At 38.8% G+C, this 23,655-nt stretch overlaps 1 protein-coding gene across 1 annotated transcript in view; it reads right to left on the reverse strand.

Moving 5' to 3' along the window:
• LOC121859151 (rho guanine nucleotide exchange factor 18-like) overlaps window positions 1-23,655 on the reverse strand; it is a gene marked incomplete at its 5' end in the record, with an annotated part of 53,752 nt that overhangs the window by 26,456 nt on the left and 3,641 nt on the right. Inside the window, 7 exon segments of the mRNA XM_042355886.1 lie at window positions 1,951-2,039; window positions 3,632-3,687; window positions 8,166-8,225; window positions 14,294-14,425; window positions 18,086-18,282; window positions 21,088-21,120; window positions 23,229-23,302. Of these exon segments, the coding sequence (XP_042211820.1) occupies window positions 1,951-2,039; window positions 3,632-3,687; window positions 8,166-8,225; window positions 14,294-14,425; window positions 18,086-18,282; window positions 21,088-21,120; window positions 23,229-23,302 (641 nt within the window).

Genomic DNA, 23,655 nt, shown 5'->3' on the forward strand with positions numbered 1-23,655 from the left:
GAGGAGTACAAATGAGACAGGGCTAGGCTAGGGGTACCAGAACCAGTACAGAGACCATGACCAAGGAATGAAAGAGATCAGGTGAAGAAAGCAATTTACAATATGAAGAATGGAAAGGTGGTTTGAAGTTCTGGAATGGTTACAGAAATGCTGAAAGCTTCAGATAGCATAGGTTTATCAATGGCAGCAAAATTAATTAATGCAATCATGATGGCATGTACTGTTCCAGAAGACTGGCAGTAGAGTACGGTACCAGCATGATCGTGAATACCCTGCACAGTACATTACTGTATTTAAAAGGGTAAAGGTGATGCACTTGAATGCAGGAACTACAGGGGCCTGAAACTATTTGATCAGGTTATGAAAATTGTGGAGAGTGATTGAGAAATTAATAAGGAAGAGAGTGGATATAAATGAAATGCAGTTTGGGTTCAAGTCATGAAGGGGGACAGCAGAGGCAATATTTATGGCCAGGCAACTACAAGAAAAATATCTAGGGAAGGAGAGAAAGCTATACAGGCACTTCATATTTGTAGACTTAGAGAAAGTATTTACCAGGGTACCACATGATATAGTAAAGTGGCAATGAGAAAGCTAGGCATAAAGGAGTGCCTTGTCAGAGTGGTTATGGCAGTACAGTATATGAAGGTTCAAACACCACTGTGAGAGTAAATGGTGAGGAAGGTGAGGAATTTGAGTTGAAAGTAGGGGTTCATCAGGAGTCTGTCTTGCACCCCCTTCTGTTTATCATGGTGCTGGAGACAATATCACTGGACTTCAGGACTGGTCTGCCCTGGGATTTGTTGAATGTTGATGGCTTAGTGTTGATAGCACAGAGTACTGAAGAGGCAGCAGAAATAATTTAAGAAATGGAAGGAAGGAATAGAATCAAAGGGTTCGAGTGTGAATGTGGCAAAAACCAAAGTAATGCATTAATTAATAGCGAGGATGAGGGACCTCTGGTGGAAAGTGGAATATGGCCATGCGCTGTCTGTACCAAAGGTGTTGGCAGCAACTCAATAATGTGTAGTGATTGTGGAAGGTGGGCAGATTGCAAAATGTTGATGAATCTAAAATTTCTGAGAACAGGTAACCATGTGGCCTTGGCAAGGCTGGAGAAACTCAACATTGGGGATATGTCGATGGACTGTGTCAATAAGTTCTATTACCTGAGTGACATGATCAGTGCTGGAGGGGGTGCTGAAGCGAGCTCAGTTGCAAGAGCCAGAAGTGGTTGGAGGAAGTTTAGGGGGTTGCTGCCTTTATTGACGGCAAGAGGACCTTCCCTCTGCATGAAAGGAAAGATGTATGTAACAGGCATGAGAAGTGTGATGTTGTTGGGCAGTGAAACATGAGTAGTTGGAGAGGATGACATACACAGGCTTGAGTGAACTAAAATGAGAATGGTGAGGTAGATGTGCAATGTCATACTAAAAGAGAGGAACCCTGTTCAGAGCTAAGAGGGCAGCTAGGTATTGAGAGTATTGGCAAAATTTTGCAGAGGTAAGTCAAGATGGTTCAGGCATGTGGAGAGAATGGATGAGACCAATTGGGTCAAGAGATGCATAAGTCTAAATGTGGAGGGAAGGAGAACCAGAGACAGGCCAGAATGACATGGAGAGAGTTTGCAAGAAATTATATTAGAGTTTAGAACCTGATAAGAGAGACTGCAAAAGACCCTGCGGCATGAAGAGGTGCCATCAGATAATCGCCGTTAACTTACACAAGCACGGAAAATGGCCATAAAACATCGACTTAGATGAGGACAATGACGAGATAAGCATGTTAGCACTTAATTGCAAGTTAGGAAGAAGTTTGTTGAGGGAGTAGTCTCAATGTAAATTTTGAATATAAAAATTAACTCATAATTCCACTACAGTAATTAAAGGAATAATTATCTATCAAGAGCAATGTATCAATTCAGTAAAGTACTGTAAAAAAAAACCTTACTTCCTTGTCAACGGTGTGGACCCAAAGCTCAGGTTCCTTGTCCAATAATCTTAACTCGGGATCAGCATCAATATCATCTAGACTTGGCTCTGTAAACATACAAGAAAGAGGATATTTCAGGCTCTCATACCAGGTATCTTTCTGTATTTAAACAAAACTGATCATCACACTGGTTACTGACCAAGTGCATGATCTGGGAGGAAACCACTGTGAGACATCAGTGTCGTGAGGTGTGTTGTATTGAGCAGGGCCAGAGTTATAAACAAAATTAATACTGTAAGTGGTACAGCTGCAAAATTACACTTAGCTTCTGCGTAAGTCCTGTACTGTGCCTTGCATGCTTACTACCATACACACAGGCAGACCTCTTATAATGGACGAGATACATTCCAGAGAAGTGTCCGTTAAGAGAGTAGTCAGTTAAAAGAGATGGCGCCTAAAGAGCTGCATTCCTGATAGTGTGAATTCTTCCCCTTTAAATACTACAAATGGTGATATGGCTTTTTACAGATAAAACAGACACTAAACCTATATTTACAAACATAATTAAATTTTATCTCCATTTACTAGTTACAGTTGAATCTATCAAACAAGTTTACTGATACACTGTACCGAGTTTAATAATTTCTTTGGCTATTTCCTAAAAAGCAGTGAATAGCAGTGGTGCAATAAATACAGTAATTGCTTGATAAGTATAATAACCAATATAACTTATTATCTGAAGCAATTTACAGTACGGTATTTCCTAAAGCTGGCTGGGGTTAGGTAAAATGGACCCCGTGAGAAAGCAAAATCCGCGAGTTTTTCATGCCAGTCCCAGGAGTGTGCAAAATATATATATATAAATAGCTATATGCTCATGTATAACAACATTATGTATGCATAAGACAATATAATAAATATGAAATAACATAAATAAATAAACAAACATGAAATAACACTGTATGGACATTAGGTCCACACAGTGAGTGTTAGCTGTAGTAGTGACAATGCAAAGACAATACTTTACCTCTGAAACTTCAGCTGATCTGGTGCACAGGATGTAAACAATCCCTGTACAGGACAGTTCCTAGTGAACATGCCCAGTACCAATAATTATTTGCAATGTGTATACTGTAGGTACCTATACGTATAATTATATCCTTTTGTATTAAATTAGATCAATTTTATTGATAATACCAACAAACGTTTGATACAGTACTGTATAATTATAATAGGTTCATAAAGTGAGAGTGAGCTGTGGTAGTGAGAAACATGATAGCATATAGCCAGTGACTTGGCTTTGCCAGTACTGTAGGCTATTAAATCTGTGAAAAATATTTTTTCCAAAATACACCTTGCTAATTATAGGGTGCATCTTATGACCTGGGAAATATGGTGCTCAGTATTGAGTAGTGCTGACTCCTCTTGATCCCTGGCACAGCCTCAGAATTATTTTATTTATTTTCCATGGCAATCAGTGAGATTTTTTCTCACATTTTTTCTAGATTTTACTTCTGCAAGTTAATGAATAATGTAATCTAATTTTCTATCATGTATACCAGTAAAGTAATACAAAATTTTGAAGTAAGATACTGTCTACGTAACTGATAATTTTTCTCTTTCTCAGATTGAATACAAAATAAATGTTTACTACTATTTAAAATTATGAATAACAATAAGAAAATGATCCTGTACATACCTTCATTTCCACCATCATCCAAAGATTCCATAGAAGCAGAATTGACCTCCAAGATACTGCAAAATTTAATATATATGAGAAGAGAAAACATACAAAGGACAAAAAAATGTACTGTACTTACTAATATAATGTCATGCAGGATAAACCAATAAAGATATGAATAAAATCACACCAGCATCCCAAAACTTTGAGGCATATCCTGTATATACTAAGTACAAAACACACACACACACATTATATATATATATATTTTTTTTTTAAATCACTGGATCCCAGAAACGATAATTTTACTTTGTAAAGATACTGTTTACTGTTACAATGTTCACACCCTCATTATCACATTTTATATCCTACAATAAGACCTACACTTAATATAGCAACTTCTTGGTTGTCATGGCTGAAGCTTTTATCTTGTTTGCATTCTTAATAATGGTTCTAACAGTCGATGGAGCCATGTTTAAAGCAGCACCGACATCCACCTGATGCTCACCAGCTTCAAGACATGATATTTTACATCCAAGGAGATAAGTTTCCGTGGCACCTTATACGCACTAGCAGCATTAAAACTTGCAGGCCGGTTTCCAGACATGATGAGTAATAAAACGTTAATATAAAAAAATCAGCGAGTCAACAAAAATGTAAAGAAGTTTAAAGCACGGCAAATTTGTACTGTAGAGTGTAAACAGAGTGCTTGGCGCTGGTGTTGTGAGTGTTGTGACTTTTGATTACTTTTTTCTTTTCCCCCCTAGAGCTCCAAAATGCAAACACGAGCGCTATAAATGTAAAATTTTCCATGTCAGAGAAGTGTTCATAAACTGTAAATAATAAAGATTAAACAAATTCTTATTATTAGTCCTAGAGGGATTTTGTAAATGCCTGGATGAACAAAAGGTCCCCAGTGATTATAAGTGGCTTATGTGAGTCCTATCTTCAATAAGGGAGATCGTCACTCCACGAACAACTGTAGGCCGGTGAGCCTGACCAGCAAAATATGTAAAGTACTTGAGAGTATTATCAGAGATGCCGTGATGAAACATCTACTACGAAACAACCTTGTAAAGGATTGCCAACACGTTTTATGCCGGGTCGCTCCTGCTTAACACAATTGCTTAAGGTATTGGATATTTGGACCCATATTCTGGAACAGGTTGGTAATATCAATAATATATACCTAGATTTTGCCAAGGCTTTCAACAGTGTACCCCACGAAAGGCTGAAAATTAAACTGGAAGGGTACGGAATTCTGGGAAATGTCCTAATGTGGATAGAAGACTTTCTACAAGACTGCAAGCAGTGTGTGGTGATTAATGGCACGAAATCATCATCTGTACCTGACACAAGTGGGGTACCCACAGGGCAGTGTATTGGGCCCGCTGTTGTTTGTTTGTTTCATTACTGACATGCCTGACATTGTACACTCTTCCATACAAATGTTTGCCGATGACTCCAAGTTATTTCGGGAAACCAAGAACCGTGAGGACTATGAAGAGCTGCAGAACAATCTACCAGAGAGTGTTGTGACAGCACCGAGTGTGGGCTCTTTCAAGACCAGACTTGACCAACACTGGAGCAGGTTCAGGTACATTCAGGAGCCAGTGCATGCCCAGTACTTGCCTGAATGCCTTCAGGTGATCCGATTAGTTATTGAAAGTCATCAACAATTAAAAACAATGACAGATACATAACTCTGGTTTATATTTTGCTGGACAGACTACAGTATAGACCAAATACTACAGGAACTGCATAATCATGCAGCTGATGAAGCAAATTATTCCTTTAAACTTGCTACTGAAGTATTGAGAATTTCCTGTATTTTCAACTTCTGGAATTCACTAAATATTTAACTCAGAAATCTTGTAAGAAGGAAAATTATACACACAATTTCTATTAGACAGCGTCCTCACATATAAAGACACGGTAATACAAATTGTGTGTACGGTACTAGTACACACAATTTGGTTATGCCTTTTGTGGTAATTGCCTACTGATTTGTCTATATTTATTTGGGATTATAAAACAATCTGCAGTGTAGAAGTGTACTAACTGTCCTGGGACCATATCAACAATTACTGTATGTCCTAAACACACAACCATTTATAAATGTCCTATAAGATACATAAGGAAGTACATTAGGCTGTCCCACATACTCAATGACTGCTGTTAAAGTAATGTCAAAGTGCCAATCTGAAATTTCGCCCCACCCTCAGCATAACCAGAAGTTTAACCATCTCGATGCTACTGGTAACTACCGGGTAAGGGGGGGTATTCGTCAGTTGTCATCTGAAGATTCAACCCCCCCCCCTCCTCCCTCCTGTGTAACCCACCTATAGTTTAACCATCTCGACACTACCTGGGATGGCTAATCATCATGTCGCCCAAAACCTATATAACTTCTTTTAATACAGTATGAGTGTCAAAATACCACTATCAACCACATTATCAGTTCTTTAACGTGTTTGCCTATTATAGTACTAAATGCCCCGCCCTCAAATAATGGCATACCACCTACTCATCAATGTCCTTGGGTTCTTGTTGGTCTATGTCTAGGTCGTCCACAGGAGAGCATTCTGACATTGAGGTGTGACATGGCTCCGAGTGTCTTCTTTCCATGGCCGTGTCAACCTGGTCATCTGTCAGCTCCACGCCTTCAACATGAGTCTGTTTCTCAGTCTGACATGTTTGATGACTTTCTGAGTGTAAGAAAAATTTGTGTTCCACTTCGTCTTTACTCTCCATGGGCTTAATACTTTCATCCTTTTCTTTCTTTTTAAAGGATTTGTTATTTTCCTTCTCTTTTTTCTTGAATGATCTCTTTTTTTCCTCTTTCAAATCTTTGTCCCTTTCCTCCTTATCTTTGAATCTTTTAGAATGTTTTTTAACGAACTTTAAAGACTCGTTCATCTCTTTCTCAACAGCCTCACATATATTATCTACACTCTTACGTTTATCCACGAAGAGCTGAGTGAGATCATTCAGGCTGCGCGATATGGTAAACTTAGAGCGTAGGGTGTCAATCCTGCGGTGAGCCATACTGCAGCCAGTTGATCTTATTATCAAACTTTCACACCTCTAACTTTTTCAACACCCTTTTCTTAATGCTAGTAAAGCTTTTATCACTTCGTATTTTTCATTAAATATCTTCCTAAATCAAGAGATTCTCATTTTTTTATAAGTTTTGTAAAATGGCATGGAGCCACCTTGAAGCTCATGTCCATCACTCACATGTTTTATCACACTAGAAATCTGTACAAATACTTGTATACCAATGATTGATTTTCGTGAAAAATATACTTTATATAAAAATATCCGACATCTCTGTGCAAAATTGATTTATAATTAAATATTCACATAACTTGTTCTCCGTAATGCTTAGTTTTATCCTCTGAATTATCACAATTCTTTCATTAATTCTTACTTTACTCATTGCCCGGAACAATCAATTAATGACTTTCTCTCACTGAAAATCTCGAATTCACTGTTCTTTCCCTCTAACCCATCCAAAACGTGGGTAATGGTTAATAAATGTCACAGTAATGGTGGTCGTGGGCCAGGCTACACCACTGCACGTTCTTTCCCAGCGAACTGGCTCAGTGGTCCACCCACTATCAGTCTACCCCGCCGATAACATTCACAACCATCACTAACCCGCGTAACAATTATCTCTTATTTATAAATATACTTCACAAAGTTATCAATGAGAATAACACTTCATAAAGGGTCAAAGGGAATCAAAAAGGATATTAAATGGAGAAAATAAATTAACCAGAAAATTTTAACATTTCCTGTTTGTTGAGTTGTGATCACAGGAAGCAAGCTGTGTGGCACGACGGGTAAAACACAACGACAATCGATACATAGATAACAGGTGATAAGATTGTGGCATACCAGAGATTATCATAATGGGGGGATGATGTGTGTGATTCTACACGTTCCAAGAAACGTTATCACCAAGTAGGAACGTCCTATTGTTATGATCAGTATATTGTGTGACAACAGTAGCATCCAAGGGGAACAGTCGCTTTTCTTTCTTATTCTGCTCCACCAGTTTATTTATTACTAGAACTTGAAGAGTTACAATCCAGTCATTTCCCCTTCATCGTTGACATTACAATATTTTCGAATACTTTAACAAATGACAGGTAATTGGGAAGCATAAAAATCCTGATATAAAACAACATTGTCACAGTGAGTCTTCTCAGAATGATAATGCACTTTACGTAAATCCTCCATTATTACGTTCTCTTTCACGGCAACACCTCCAGGAAAAAGAGTTGCGTAGGTGACATGATAATTACTCTCGGGTCACTGATGGAAATCATGACCAAACTTCACGATAAATACGTGGTCTTGCATCATGGTAGTCACCCTAACAATTATGGTAGTTCTGATGCATGGCCTTACATTATGGTAATCGCATGGTGTTACTTTATGGCAGACACATGACACAGCTTTATAGTAATAAGACTTATGTAATGGAAGCCTTATGACCTTAAGACATAATAGAGGTTAATGGACGAGAGACATGTCTACTTACTTGGCGTCTGCGACATCATGAGGAAGCAACTCTGCCTCCTTCTCCTCGCTCTGCACCTTGCTGTCGGGGGGGAAGGAGGGTGGACCAAGACAAGAGGAGGAGGGTGGACCAAGGCAAGAGGAGGAGGAGGGTGGACCAAGACGAGAGAAGGAGGAGCAGGAGTGTGGACCAAGACAAGAGGAGGAGGAGGGTGGACCAAGGCAAGAGGAGGAGGGTGGACCAAGGCAAGAGGAGGAGGGTGGACCAAGGAAAGAGGAGGAGGAGCAGGAGTGTGGACCCAAGACAAGAGGAGGAGGAGGGTGGACCAAGGCAAGAGGAGGAGGGTGGACCAAGGCAAGAGGAGGAGGGTGGACCAAGGCAAGAGGAGGAGGAGCAGGAGTGTGGACCAAGACGAGAGGAGGAGGAGGGTGGAACATGACAGGAGAGGAAGGAGAAGATTGGATCAAGGTAGGTCAGTATCACACACCACACAGAGTGATATGAGTGCAAACAAAAAAATAAAGAAAAATGTGCCAAAATGATAAAATGATGAAAGAAAAAGCAAAAGATAAAAGGAAAAAGCAAAAGAAAGAGAAAAAAATTGGACAAGGGTTTGGGAGGAAGGGGAAAAGAAACACGCCATTAGTTTGTACACACACACACACACACACACCTGTCAACTCTTACTGCTCTATAAATTAACTTAATGACTTACATTAATTACTTCATTTAAACTACAAGAGTGGCAAAACATTAGCCTAGGGTAACTAAACCTTTTGTATCCCCAAATGAAAATTAATGCCAATATAAATCTAGTTTACGTCATGACTTTATTTACGCGGCGAAAAACTAAAATAATAACAATAATAATAATAATAATAATAATAATAATAATAATAATAATACAAGCCACAAAAAAAAATATTCAGACATGCAAATTAATAATAATGAAACCCAAATTATGCTCTTCTTTGCTATATTATTTTACACATTAATTTACTTTAGAAGGCACCAAACACTACCGCATCACACGTACAAGTTAACACCGTGAATGACTAAAAGACTCCAAAGTTATGTTAATTTTTTTCCCAAACTAAGGAGTGCAGGAATGAGTCTATAGTTACTTGAGAGAGCCAGTCAGAAGCATCTTCTTACCCTTGGCTGGGGAATAAATTGTAACACCACATATGACTTACCCACTTTACCCAAAACATACTACTTAGCTGTAATGTATGCAGCTTAAAAACATAAGTGTGTTCATATATACTGTACCAGGTATAACACTGAAAACAAACTACAGTATAACAGAATACCCAGAGATAATAACAATTAATATCAACATACTGTAACACCAACACAAACTTACACAGAGGGGAGGTAACTCTACAAGATGAAGAGTTAGTAACATCGACCAGCTTATTGGTAAACAAACTTACATCCTCGTCACGTTCGTCGTCAAAACAAGTGGGATGAAAACGCCACACAAGGATATTGGCGCATATAAAAAATATAACACCAAACAAAAACTATGCGCACACTAATTCATTAATGCACATGACTAAGGAAAGACGAAGAAATTGTCTTAGTGAGAAAATGAGATACTGTACAGAAGGAACACAGCATTCAGGCGGTTACACAACGATGCTGACGTTAGACCTCGACTAGCCAAGTTGCTCACCACGAAAATGGCTCCAAGAGTTATGTAGTGATTGACAAACACACACACATTGAGAAGATATGAATCTATGTGCCAGTGTTGTATCAATCGAGTAGTTTATAATTACAGTACGGGTATATGGGAAGTCACCCAAGGGTATTTGTGCGCTTAAAAATGACAAAAATGTTTACTAATGCACACTTAAATCGGAACAGTTACCAAGAAATTCGTGCATGTACGTGAATCTATTTTATAAGGAAGCATAAACACACAACAGTTATAATCTTTACTTGAATGTATGCAAGTAAATTTGTGTGCACACATGTGTACAGTCACGGATAAAATACTCTTAACACGTCTGGTAGCACTACTGTACTAACAATGCTTCAGTTTCCTGTCCCGTGTTCTATAAAGTAGAACACGGGATAGGAAACTTAAACATAGTGATATGATCTGAATATCTGTCCGAGTACAGTAGTGCTACCAGACGTGTCGAGGGCATTTCGTTGGTGACTGTACATACGAGTACATAACTGATTCCTATCTTGTACGAATGGATAGTTACATGTGAGTGTCTGTGAGTCCCAAGGCTAGAAGAAATACGTGGAGGACCATTAGGCCTCAATATCCACCTCGGGTGACACAAATTTGACGGGGAACCATTTTGTACCAACCTCCAACAACATTAAGAGTGTAGCTTTCAAGAAAAAACCGAAAATGTGACAAACTCCATGGACAGCCGACCATAGCAACAATACATACAGCTAGACTAGTTAGTGTGTGTGTGTGTGTGTGTGTGTGTGTGTGTGTGTGTGTGTACATTTGGATTAAGACACTGAGCTGTAACAGGAGCAAAAGATGCAGCATACGACCAGGAACACCTATAGCAACTGACCAAATCCAACATGTAAGAGCATTGTAGTATATCTATGGCAACTTCAAGTTAAATATATTATATATTATTAAAATCTGCACAATACTGTGAAATACCAACACACACAATCTTATATAAAGCCTTTCTAAATCACAACAAAGTACTGTACAGTATTAGTCCATTAACATATCTTCAGAAACATTATTACATTCATTCATTCATTATCATTAAAATCATATCATATAAAATATTACATACCACACAAAATCCTTCCAAAAACTCGAGACAACATAAGAAATATACCTGATAACAAGGCACAAATCCCTCCTTATATCTGCATTAACGAGACAATACACTCTTCACTGTGTCTCTCTAGCACTGACGAGTCTATGTAAAAACCGTCCTCACTATCTGAACACTGATAACTAGCAGCATTGTTGTTGCACCACACAACTCTTGAGGAACACCTTCCATGATTTCTCCAATAGTTGTATTATTTCTAGATTTGAGTTGGCTAGGAAGGTGGTTAAACAGTCAGGTTAAATGTAGTGTTCTTCCCTGTTGATACCTTAAGGTGAACTATGATCAGTAATAAACTTTAACGACAAAGTACCTAATACCTCTCAGGTACATCACTGCTGCCACACAACCCTTTTAATGATAAGTATCATCTTAATCCACTCATAATATGAACTATTATTGCAAAGTCGTTAGAGATTAATTTATGATTAACACCATATGGCCCACGGTCTAACTTATTCACCACGGCTAACACAAAACTGCCTTTACTTCCATTCTCTTGCTCTGCTCACTGCCTCTCTCCACACTTCTATACCTTACCATCCATACTCATGACAACCACACAGACACACACTACTCATTAAATTTTTCAAGGCTTATCTAGCTGTGTGTACCCAGTAAGTATTTTTTGCCCATCTAAAAGCAAGCGCTCCAGAGAGATATCATTCATACGCTCACATTACATCATATCTCTTGATCCTGCGCGACACACGTAACTCCAATGCTGGAATCATTTTTCAGAGATTGAGCAAATTGCATTAAGAAGGAAATTAGCATAAAAAGAGGGGGGTCGCTTTCTAGAGCTTGAAAACCGTTTTTTCTTTTACGCCAACATGAGCCATTTACTGCTAACTAGCCCTCCACATTAAATCAAACTTAAATAATTTACACTATTTATTTTCGGGTTTAAGCTACAAGAGTGCAAAATCTCAAGATATATAGTTTGACACTCCTACTATAGCCCTGCTCGGTTGCTTCCTCAACACTCACCTTGGCCTCATATTTTCACATTTATTATCTTTACTTCTGCCTTAATGTCTTCTCCTATTTTTCTTCTACTCTCTATACTCTACATTTATGTGTGTTCTTAGAGGGAACTTTCATAATCTCCATGAAATTTCGTCTCTCAACACAATCCAGCTACGACCGTTTCCCTTAAGTGACAGCCCAACCAACGAGGAGCATCCATCAGTAAAATCTACTTTTCACTGTTTACTATATGAATGCAGCTCAACAGTCAAGGACAACGGGCTTTTAGAGTGCACAAGGCGACAGATAACTGGACACAAAAAACCAAGTTCTGGATTCCATTATTTTGAACAACAGATATAAAAAACCAAGGCACCAATTGTTCAAGTTTTTTTTAATGTCTGAGAGGATAAGGGCGATCAAATCCTGTCCAATCAATTTCAGGAGTGTAACTTTACCCATTATCAAACATGTATCAAGAACAAGAGGCACTTCAGCTTTTCATTCCATGGAGATGTGGAAAATACCCTAAAGTAACATAAGAAGACAAACTTACATCTTATGTAATTGTTATCTGGATCTACACCAATACAGTTCACTAACATACACCCATATTTATGTCATCCTTTACCTATGTGTTGAGCGGTTACAGTAATGTACACAACTATGTGGAATAATACCAAGCAAGATGAAACACTTTCCTCCTTCATCATCAAAGGAGTTGTAAAACCTAAATGAATAAGTTCCAAAGACTTGTAATAAATACTATTCTGTACAGCAAAAGAATAAAGAACCAAAAGTCACTCCATCTGAAATTACAAGACCAACTTAGAAACAATAATGAAAGCGAATTATGAAGTTCAATATAAATAGGGAATGACCTATTGTCTAGCATGAATAACCAATGACTTAGTAAAGAAAGAAATAGAAATAGCCTATACAAAAAAGAATAAAAGAAAGAATGGAGTGAGCAAAGAAGAATTTACACAATAAAGAATAGTGAGCATACAGCTGTTGCCACCCTACACATGCTGATAAATATGCAGAGTTAGCGGAGCAAATGAAGGCGTTGGATTTATTAGAAAGTTTAGACCTCCGGAGAAAATAAGTAGAACAGTCTTGCTACACTGTCGACCAAAGTCATCATTCAGGGAGAAAAATGAAACAAGCAAAACATATTAATTGGAAAAGAAAACAAATATACAAGATTACCAAATTATCTTTTAAAACATTTTTAACGACATCAATGCATAAAAATCTTCGCAATTCGTTCCATTAAGACAATGAAAACGAAAACTGAACAAAATGAAACACCAAGAATTATAAACACGGAATATCAAGACAACACTGATCAACAAGATGGTAAACAGAGACCACATGGGCAACACAGAAGGGCAGCTCGGGTACATGCTTCGCCAGGTTAAATGTTGAGAACATTCTCCCGAAGTACCGTTAGGCATTAAATCCTTCAGGAAGTGCCTTCATCGGGGCTGCAGTCCTCTGGAGAAATGTCCATGAAGCAGCATCCCCTTTTAAATGCACATCCTTCAGGAAATGTTCTTTCAGTCAGCGAATCCTTCAGGCAGCGTGTCCAGATAGCTTACTCTTCAAGCACACGTTTATTTATTTGTTTTCAAGCAGGATGTGTCCAGCTAGCATGTGGTGACTTGAGACCATCACCACCATCATCATCACTTCCGCCACTATCAGTACATAATTAAGCGTCACTGGTCTTACAGGAGCACCAATATTACAGCATGGTGATACAGTAACATGGTTGATTCGTGGATTACTCTTCCAGATTCAAGGATTATGATAAATTTAGAACCTGATAGAAGATCAGTTTTGAAAAATATTGCTTCTTCTATCAATACGGTATGAAATTTTACAAACTGCAGTAATGTTCCAAAAATTTTGGAAACAATACTGCCTAAGTAGACCGATTTTTGCATCACTTCTTTATTATATTTTACCTGATAGTGGAGATAATGCTTATACAGTGTATAATATTTGTATATTTTGCTGGGAGAAAACAAAAGATTTAAGTTGTAATGAAAGTAGCTTTACTGAGGAAGTGCACTTCGAGAATCAGTACTGAGACAGTCGGGTGGTTAAGTTGGCGAATAGTGAGCAGGTGAAGTGAGGTGGTGGTGGGTAGGCGGGACACATCCGAGGCAACACCACACCTGTTCATGGCTAAGTCGTGCACATCCTTACTGATGCGGTTGCAGCTCACTAGCTCTCTACTGAAGGATGACAAGCAGGAATCACTGAGGAGGACCTACAGGGGCTAGGGCAGGTATGGGCGTGCGGACTGACTGACGGGAGGGTGCAGCGCCGCTGACTTACTTGACTCCCAACTTGGTAGCCACTCGCTTCCACTGGGAGAAGCCGGACAGTCTACGGACGGGGCTGGACACACAGCCACTGTTGGGGCGGGCCGGGGGATTAGCAGGCCGTGCGGGCCAGGACACGCAGCCACTGTTGGGGCGGGCCGGGGGGTTAGCGGGCCAAGACGCCACCAGGGAGTCTCGCTACCCACCTTTCCACACCATACACGCCTCAGGCTAGGACAAACCAACCTCGCACGATGCCCCACCAGTGATGGAGCAGCAATACCAAGCTCCACTATGATCGCTTACTATCAAAAAACTATCCAAGGCATTATGTCTCACTTTTAAGTACCTAAGACCTTTTAGGCAGCAAATTTTCATACACAAGCATTACAGTTATAAAATGACTATGATCTTGCAAAGTGGTAATATTAATATCAAATTATCTTTTAGGGTTGAAGGTGTTAAAAGGTGAAGCTGCAATGATAGTGTTAGATGCTGAGCTATCATGTGACTTGGAGCAACCTTCACACAGACTGGCACTAGAAGCTCTGGTTTACATTACGGCTATACTGTATGGTCTGTAAAACCTATCCAAGGAAGAACACTGAGTTACTCTTGAGAAAATGTACTCATTACATGCTATACTGTACACTTATTTATAAAGAAAAGTTTTATATTTTAAATTAATTATCAAAGAAAATATTAAAACTGTAAATTAGAAGAAAAACAGAAATGGAACAGCGGGTTCCAAGATCTTGTGGTTGAGGTACTTGAGATGTCCCAACTCTTACTGACCGAGGTAACCGTAAGAAAATAAAAACATAAATTATATATATATATATATTTATATATATATATATATATATATATATATATATATATATATATATATATATATATATATATATATATATATATATATATATATATATATATATATATATATATATATATATATATATATATATATATATATATATATATATATATATATATATATATATATATATATATATATATATATATATATATATAATATTTTGAACTGCATTAAACCAGTTAGCACTCGCTGTGTGCGAGTCAAGCAAAAATACTGCTTGTGAAAATAAAATAAAGTGACTGGCAAGGCAGCAGCAGAAAAGTGAAGGGACTGTTGTTGCCGCGGGTGTAGGAGGTGACCACCACGCAGCAACTGTGGCCCTAAGCTAGCACCGCAACAACTCACTCACCGCACCGGTGTACTTCAAGCATGCTTCTCACCTGACACAGCCCACCAACTCGTTAATCATTAGACAGTTCATATTTGTATACCATGATTTTATACAAATAAGTTTGGTAATTTATGCCATCAAAGACTGATAACAAAAATTAATTAGATACATAACCATAAACTGCCGACACAGAAAGTCTGTTTGGCTTGCCTCGAGCATATGGGTGTAGGAGACATTTAGAGGACTGTGGTCGCCAACCCTCAGATATAATAATGGCACCTTTGATTGATTACTTATAACAAGGTGCAAGAAGGTTTCTTATTTCTATGTCGCTGATACAATATCAAACTGTAACTTGTTGAAGAAATTATCGAGGAGTTCATTTGATTCAGCGTTTGCTTATTCTGACTCTTCTCTTAACCGTGTCAGGCCACGAGTCAATTTTTTTCATAAAAATTAACAAATATTTTTTATTGAAATATATTGACTCTCAATAACATCTTCTCATCAACCAACTAGTGTGCTTTAAATAAATGTGCCAATCCTAACAATTTCTGGCCAATAACTGAGTACATAAATCAAACAAAGTGTTTCACAAAAAAGATGCGAATTAAGATAATGACTTAAGGCAAACTTCACTCTGCATGGGACGACAGCTTAGGGAAAAATATCCATTGCCTTTTTAAGACAAGTTACAGTTGTGGCAGGAACAGATGGCAAGTGGTGGAGACAGTAGGCTGGCCAGGAGTGTGTGCTAGGTGCATGTACCACGGTTGTGCCAAACTACAACGTGAAATTTAAGAGTTGGGAGAGTGATTGTGGTGCAGGTGCAGGCGGCTTCGCACGGTGTTATCTCAGGTAACGAATACGGGGTGCACGTGTTGCGAGAGCGTGTGCACCATGCTGGCACCTCCCTCATGTACTTCAGTGCACAACAGACACACAATCCACTATTATTACTTTTATCCTTCACAACTAAACGTGGTGGGGGTGAGCTCTCTCTCTCATTTTACAATTAATACAATAGGTAATTCTCTCTAGTAGATACTCTGAACACTGAACTTAATAAGTCTCGTACACATAACAACCCTCTACAACAGTGAAGACCAAGCCTCTTCGCACACCATCTCTCAGACATTTACCCTTTTGCAGTGGTACTAGTGAATGGTCAGTGTCACCCCTCTCAGGCACCTCCCCGCCCGCCACCACAAATAGCTTCAAATGCTGTCTACACCATTTTGAAACTAAGTGACAAAGAAGCAGCCAAATGATTTCAAAATGTTGCAAAAAGGAAAAATGTTAAAAATGCTGGCAAAATGAACCAAGGGGGCGATTATGAATGTAAAACTTATGCAGCAGACAAAGACATGTTCACCTATTTAAAACATCTTGTTTGGGTAAAGACATGATCTAGTATGATATTTGGCCCCTGAAAGCACATCACTGCATAGGAAAATGGCAGGATGGTTGAAATAGGTAGACAGGTCGGATATCCAGAGATACTTGGATCAAAAGCAGCAGTGTAATTCGTCTATTACCACCCACTATGACGGTCATGTGAGCACCAGGCCCAACACCTAGAGCAATCCTTCAAGAATTTCTCAAGATGCAAAAAAAAAAACGAAAAAAAATATATATAAGATTACAGTAATATTAAAAATAAATAAAAAAATCATAATTCATAAATGCTGAAAAAATGTTATAGGACTATTTATGACAACATACAGTACTCAAAACTGGAGTGACACGGTAAACCAATTCTAGGATCATTCAGTCTGGGTCTCCTGATGAGCCAAAAAACAATACCAAAACAACGTTGGGATGCACAAAAACAAGTACAACATACAACTAAATATAACTCCAACCAGAACAAAACAAAAGTGGAGGCTTTATTTTGCTCTTTAAGAAACTTTATTGTATACTATGTGAAGCAGTGTCGCGTGGCAAAATGATACATTGAGCCTGAAAGAAAAAAACTTGTACCAAAAAATATGCTTCTTCGGGGAGGGAAGTTTTTTAATTAATGTGTTCTATCGCACAAGTAATTAAATACAGGTGACCATAAACACACTGCCATTCATAAGACTCTCCACAGTATAAAACTCTATACTGTATTACATATTTAACCCAAAGAAACACTGTAGATAGATCTTTGTCATAACATCGTTACCCTGAACCAACTTAAGAATCGGATAATACCAAACCATGGGATAAATTTATTGGGCAGTGTGTTCTTTATCCCTCCATACTGAAGCTTATTGCAATACACTGGACAATGCAAACATGCAACATAGCGTGTGTGCACCATCCTCAAGAAAGCCTCAGAGGCGGCTTCTCACACTCTCGTATTACATACAAGGAAAGTCTATACCAAAATATTTAAGCGTGAGTAACCATGAAGACAGAATTTTATGACTCGTGAGAACCATAAAAATCTAAGTATTATACATTGTCTCCTAATATAAGTATTATAAGTTATAAGGATCTTAATCTAAGTATAATAGGTTTTAAGTCTCTTATAAATCCAGACATCTTCCAACCTCAGGAAGTGTAGCAGGAATCTACCCCGGGCTGTGTTTTCCCCCCGCTCCTACCTTGGTGACGACACGCTGGTGGGTCGGGTGGGTGACGAGGAATGGGCCGCTGAGGACCTCGACCTGGCTACTGCTGCCTGTTGGGACTTGGATGATGACCCTGAGGTGGTGCTCGTACCTGACCCAACGTATGACCCAAGGCTGGCACTCTTGGTGGTGGTCGTCAGTCCTACAGTGCCTCCTGGCTTCTGAATGACCTGGTGGATAGGGGAGGGAGGCTCAGTCAAACAACTCGACTTAAAATAATCACAACTAGACCTAGCAAGCTTACCAGCAAGAAGACTTTAGAATGAGTAAAACAGTGGAAGTCCTGGGGATAGGCTACTGTCCTGATAGGAATTGTAAGACTATACTGAGAGGGAGATGAAATAAAATACAGAAACTCAGTCAAACTTGATGGATCTGATACAAGCTGACAAGAAGAGGTGAAAAGAGCATCTGACAACTCCTTTACCTGGGGGTACTCTGGCATATATTAATTAATACAATATTGCAAAACGTCATCTATGACAGCCTGTGCATACCAACTTTATCCCCTGAGATTTGTCAATTAGTAGTTGTGGAGAAGAGTAAATGTTTATTTATCACAACACAGTTTATTATTGATCGACCTTATTTACTTAACAATATCCACTGCACAACCTACCTTACCTTTACAACACTATGTCAAGATTTTCTATCAGTTTAGCAGTAAGAGCAACACAACAGTTGATGCTTCCACCTGGATATTTAGGAAATCGAACATGTTTCTACGAACCTCAAAAGGTCAAGTTCATCAAAAATTTGTAATAAACACAACATTACAATTCTTGATCAAAATGACAAAGCCATTAAATTAATCAAATGCAAAAGTTGATTCCTAGCAATTATTATGAAAACAAAATGTAGTGACTGAGTTTACATTACAAAGAAGTTAAACACCAGGAGAATGACAATGATTAATAACAGTACCTACTAGTGTTAAGGCGGCATTACACAATCACTTTTTATGTCATTACGTCTATTGCCCATTGAGTCCCACAGGCAACAGTGAGATCTAATATTGTCTATCATGTATTCTTTGGACAGGAGTGTCCACACAAAAATAAATAGAGAGGCCATGAAGAAGTTGAACACATGGGTCAATATAAACAAATATCAGATTTATTTATGAATGTCAACATCAATAAAAAAATTATACTTGAGCAATTTATTGAAAAAACGTGATAGTGAATACTTTTAAAACTAAATATTGTTATCTTAAGTGGTTCGATATTTATTTTATTTAAATACAACATCCTCATTGTTGAGTATAGATCTTGACCACAGAAATTAGAGCAAGCCAATCAGGTGGAAGCGATGTGTTTCATCTGAGAGGGACAGGCTAGAAAAACTGACAATTTGGGGAAAAGCGACAGAAACCAAGAAAGTTGACAGAAAAAGTGATAGGTGTGATGCCGCCTCTAGTCATCTAGGCTTATAAAAACATATCACATCCCATCTAAACTATCAGTATTATTTTACCCTAACTGTTAACAATAAGGAAGTAAATGATATCCATTCAACGTTAATAAAGACTAAACGTTCAACTCACATACTCAACAAATATGTTAAGTTCTATCATGAAACTTAAAAGAAAAGTTGCATCAGATTTTAAAGGACATCACTGTTAAAAGTATAATAATTCACAAACAAATGGAGGGAAATTAGAGGGACACCTTCAAACAGATATGGGGAGAAGGAGCAGGCAAGATTATTAGGGTCAGCAGGTTAATAAGAACACAGGAGTTGATCTATAATAATGCTTGGAGTCAGGAGAGGGAGGGGGGGGAATGGGGAGAGATGGAAGGGGGACAGAATGAGGGGGCAGGAAGTGAGGGGCAGGGAGTGAGGGGCAGGGAAGTGAGGGGCAGGGGAGTGAGGGGGCAGGGGAGTGAGGGGGTAGGGGAGTGAGGGGGCAGGGGGTGTTCATGATCCCACCTCATGGCCCAGGAAGCCACTCAAGTGTGTTCACGAGGACACTTACATGTGTACAGGAGGCGACTTACACATGTCCAGGAGACCACTTATATATGTACAGAAGGCCACATACATATACAGGAGGCCACTTATATGTGCACAGAAGACCACTTAAAAGTGTACAGGACGGACACCTACACATTCTGTATATATCTTGGCATCACTTGTAAAAGAAGCCACCTACACGTGTACACAAGATGCCACTACATGAGGCTATACACATGTACAGGTGGCCAATAACAAGTGTATCACCCGCTTCAAAAAGTATCTTCATGGAGAGGGTCAATGAATTTCAAAATGATCACTGTGACTCCTGTTGTCTTGGTAGGATTGTCAAGAACCTTCGTCTGTTGTGTCATATTGCCTCACACGAAATCGTAAAGATAATTTTTCAAGGGTGTGTACATGGGGAGACATATGTGTACACGAAAGGGCTTCAGATGTGCACGCCTTAACTTACAGATGCACAAGAAGTGACCTAAAAGGGTGGTTAATGGAATTTAAAAGCGAGGAAGAAAAACCAAGAGGGAAAATAAATGTACAAGAAGGGAAGTAAACTGTACAGTAGGGCTCTACAATGCACACTGAAGTAAATACATATGTAAATGGGGACCTACATGTGTACACCTACTGGTGTAAATGAGAGGGAGGCCTACAGGTGTACATGAGGGGAGACCTACAGGTGTACATGAGGGGGACCTACAGGTGTACATGACAGGGGACCTACAGTTGTACATGAGAGGGGACCTACAGGTGTACATGAGAGGGGACCTACAGGTGTACATGAGAGGGGACCTACAGGTGTACATGAGGGGGGACCTACAGGTGTACATGAGAGGGGACCTACAGGGTACATGAGGGGAGGTGTACATGAGGAGACCTACAGGTACATGAGAGGGGACTCTAGGGTGATGAGAGGGACCAGGTGTGAGAGGGGACCTACAGATAATCACAAGGGGCAAGAGCTGGGTTTGGGGGAGGGTCGAGGGGGGGGGTCGCCTCACCAGAGTTGTGAGTCCTGCCGCCAGCTGGATGTGCTAGAACAAACAAGTGAAGGTCAGAGCCACCTCCAACACACCACCACCATAACAATAACAAAAACACATAAATTACGGCACAACACAACTCTTTAATTGGCCGATGCGTTATGTCGAGTTATTAATACATACATTCAAGGGAGTCATTCGGTGGTTAGGTGTTATTATTACGTAAAAGGCGTGTAATTATTTTATGTGTTATTTTTGTATACAAGGAGGTAATTTGTCTGCTATTATTCATTCTTGGTATTACACATAGCACAGGTGAGTGATACGTCTGTAATGGGACAGGTTATTATTACGTAATCCGAAACACACACACATACACGACAGTCTAGTGGTAGCAGCGTTGTGTAATGTTATGCTACAAATACATACGAGTGTGTTATGTGTTTGTAATTATGTGTCTATGAAGAACATTTAAAACAAATCACAATTTATTAATATCATCTAAAGCACAACACACCAATGACACTGGAGTTGTGTTATTAATACATCTAAGTGATTAAGTTGTTTGTAATGAGTTATACTGTGTTGTTAGTACATACAGGTGAGTAATAGAGAAACCTACAGGTGACAATAAGAGTACCGTGCAGCCCATCCTAAAGGTAAATTAAAAACGTGTTATATTGCGAATCCTGTTATGTTACGTTATAACGACAGGCAGGTAAGACAAATCGTGTGTGTGTGTGTGTGTGTAAAATGATGCATCTCTCTGAAGCGTGTACCATTAACATTAATCTATACCTCAACAATTTAATTATCTTTACATCATAACTGGGAGACGACTGAAGTACGTGTGTTTGTCGGTGTATCGCTGAAAGACTAGCTAAAAAAAAATCTGAAATCTACCATCACAAGCCAACTCTAAACACGACACGCATGCTTAGGAGCTTGTGGTGCTCTGTGGCAAGTGAAGATAAGGTGGACCTCTCTACTGAAGATATGATGAGGTTTAATACACATAAATCAGTTTAAGTGTTGTTTTACGGTGTGTCTTAAGGCATAGTAAAAGATGTATCACCAATGACTAATGTTGTTATCAGTATTATGCAAGTAAGATGATTCGTGATTTTCTATCTTAACAAAACACAAGACAAGAACAACAAGCTTCAACACAATACAACACATCACAATAACAACATTTACAGCCAATTTGCAAATCAGCTTATATATCTTATTTTTTTTTATTTAATACATACAAATTGCTGAAGTCATGGGCGAGGTTAAATTATTTGTTTAGTTTTGAATTTAGTTATTAAAGGTTGGTGTAAAACATTTTATACAGTATAGAGACAAAAAATCACACACCAAACATCCGCAAGCCGTTATACAGTATTGTGTGAAAATACAAGAGGCTATTTCATGTATAGAAAAAAAAATCCAGTTCTGTAAAAAAAAAAAAACACTAAATCATGAACACACACCAAAAACCTTCAATTCTGTTTCAGTCATAAAACAATATGGCTTTACGGTTGTGTTACTCGAGGGTTGGGGAGTGTACCGGGTGAACCAGTCAGGGGAAAAAAATCGTCAGTCAGTCCCATCAATGAACTCTTGAGTCTCATGAACCTGTGAATCAGAGACCTCACACAGTGTACCATCACTGAACCCAACACCGTGTTATGTCTATAGGATTCACTGGTTCACGAGTCTCAGGGTTCATGAATAGACGTGACTGATAAGACTTTCTCCCCTGACTGTACTAGGAGCGGAGATATGACCTGTTAGGGGTATTATTAGGTTAAATGGGCCCCCCCAGTCCTATTAGGCTCCATCCTGGGAACCTAAAAGTGGTACCCATTAGGACTAGGCCGTGGATAATTAGATGAAAGCATGGACGGCTCTACTTAAAGGGGAAAAAATCGTCCCAAAACAAGAATTCATCTGCTAAAAAAAAATATATATTCACGATAAATTTAAAGGAAATAACACGCACTGTCAAACACTCACACTATCAATAATAAAAAGAAGTGATAAATGAGAAAAAGTTAGGAAATCAAGTAAAGGGTATAGGGAAAAAGGAAGAAATATGGAATAAGATGAAAAGGAGAAAGATGAATAGGAGAGGTGGTATGAAATGAAGATTCAATAAAAAAAGTTCTTACCTTGGGGTTCTTGAGCTTGGAGCAGTCCGAGATCTGATCCTTGCAAGAGTTCTCGTGCACACACACCTGACACGCTGTAAAGATAATAAACAACTTAACTAAAAAGTATAAAAAAGTTTATAGCCTTATAATTCCACCATCCTATATAATCTAACGATGCGAATTATAGTAAATATATTGGTCTTGAAACACTCGTCGCCACACCTCCTTCCTCCGTAAGCAGTTACACCAAACCAATCAAAAGCTCGCGCGAGAGAAAGTAGGCGGGCTTATTTTACCTCCCACATATTGGCCAGAATTTAGCCCATAATGGCTTATTGAGATACACAGCCCTAATTTAGTTTAAAACCCATCCACCGATTAAAAAGTTTGAAACCAGGCACACAATATGGGAAGGAATGACGGAAGAATTACAAAACAAAATTAA

This window comes from Homarus americanus, unplaced genomic scaffold (assembly GCF_018991925.1).
Source record: "Homarus americanus isolate GMGI-L3 unplaced genomic scaffold, GMGI_Hamer_2.0 scaffold50924, whole genome shotgun sequence".
In the NCBI taxonomy this organism is placed as follows: domain Eukaryota; kingdom Metazoa; phylum Arthropoda; class Malacostraca; order Decapoda; family Nephropidae; genus Homarus; species Homarus americanus.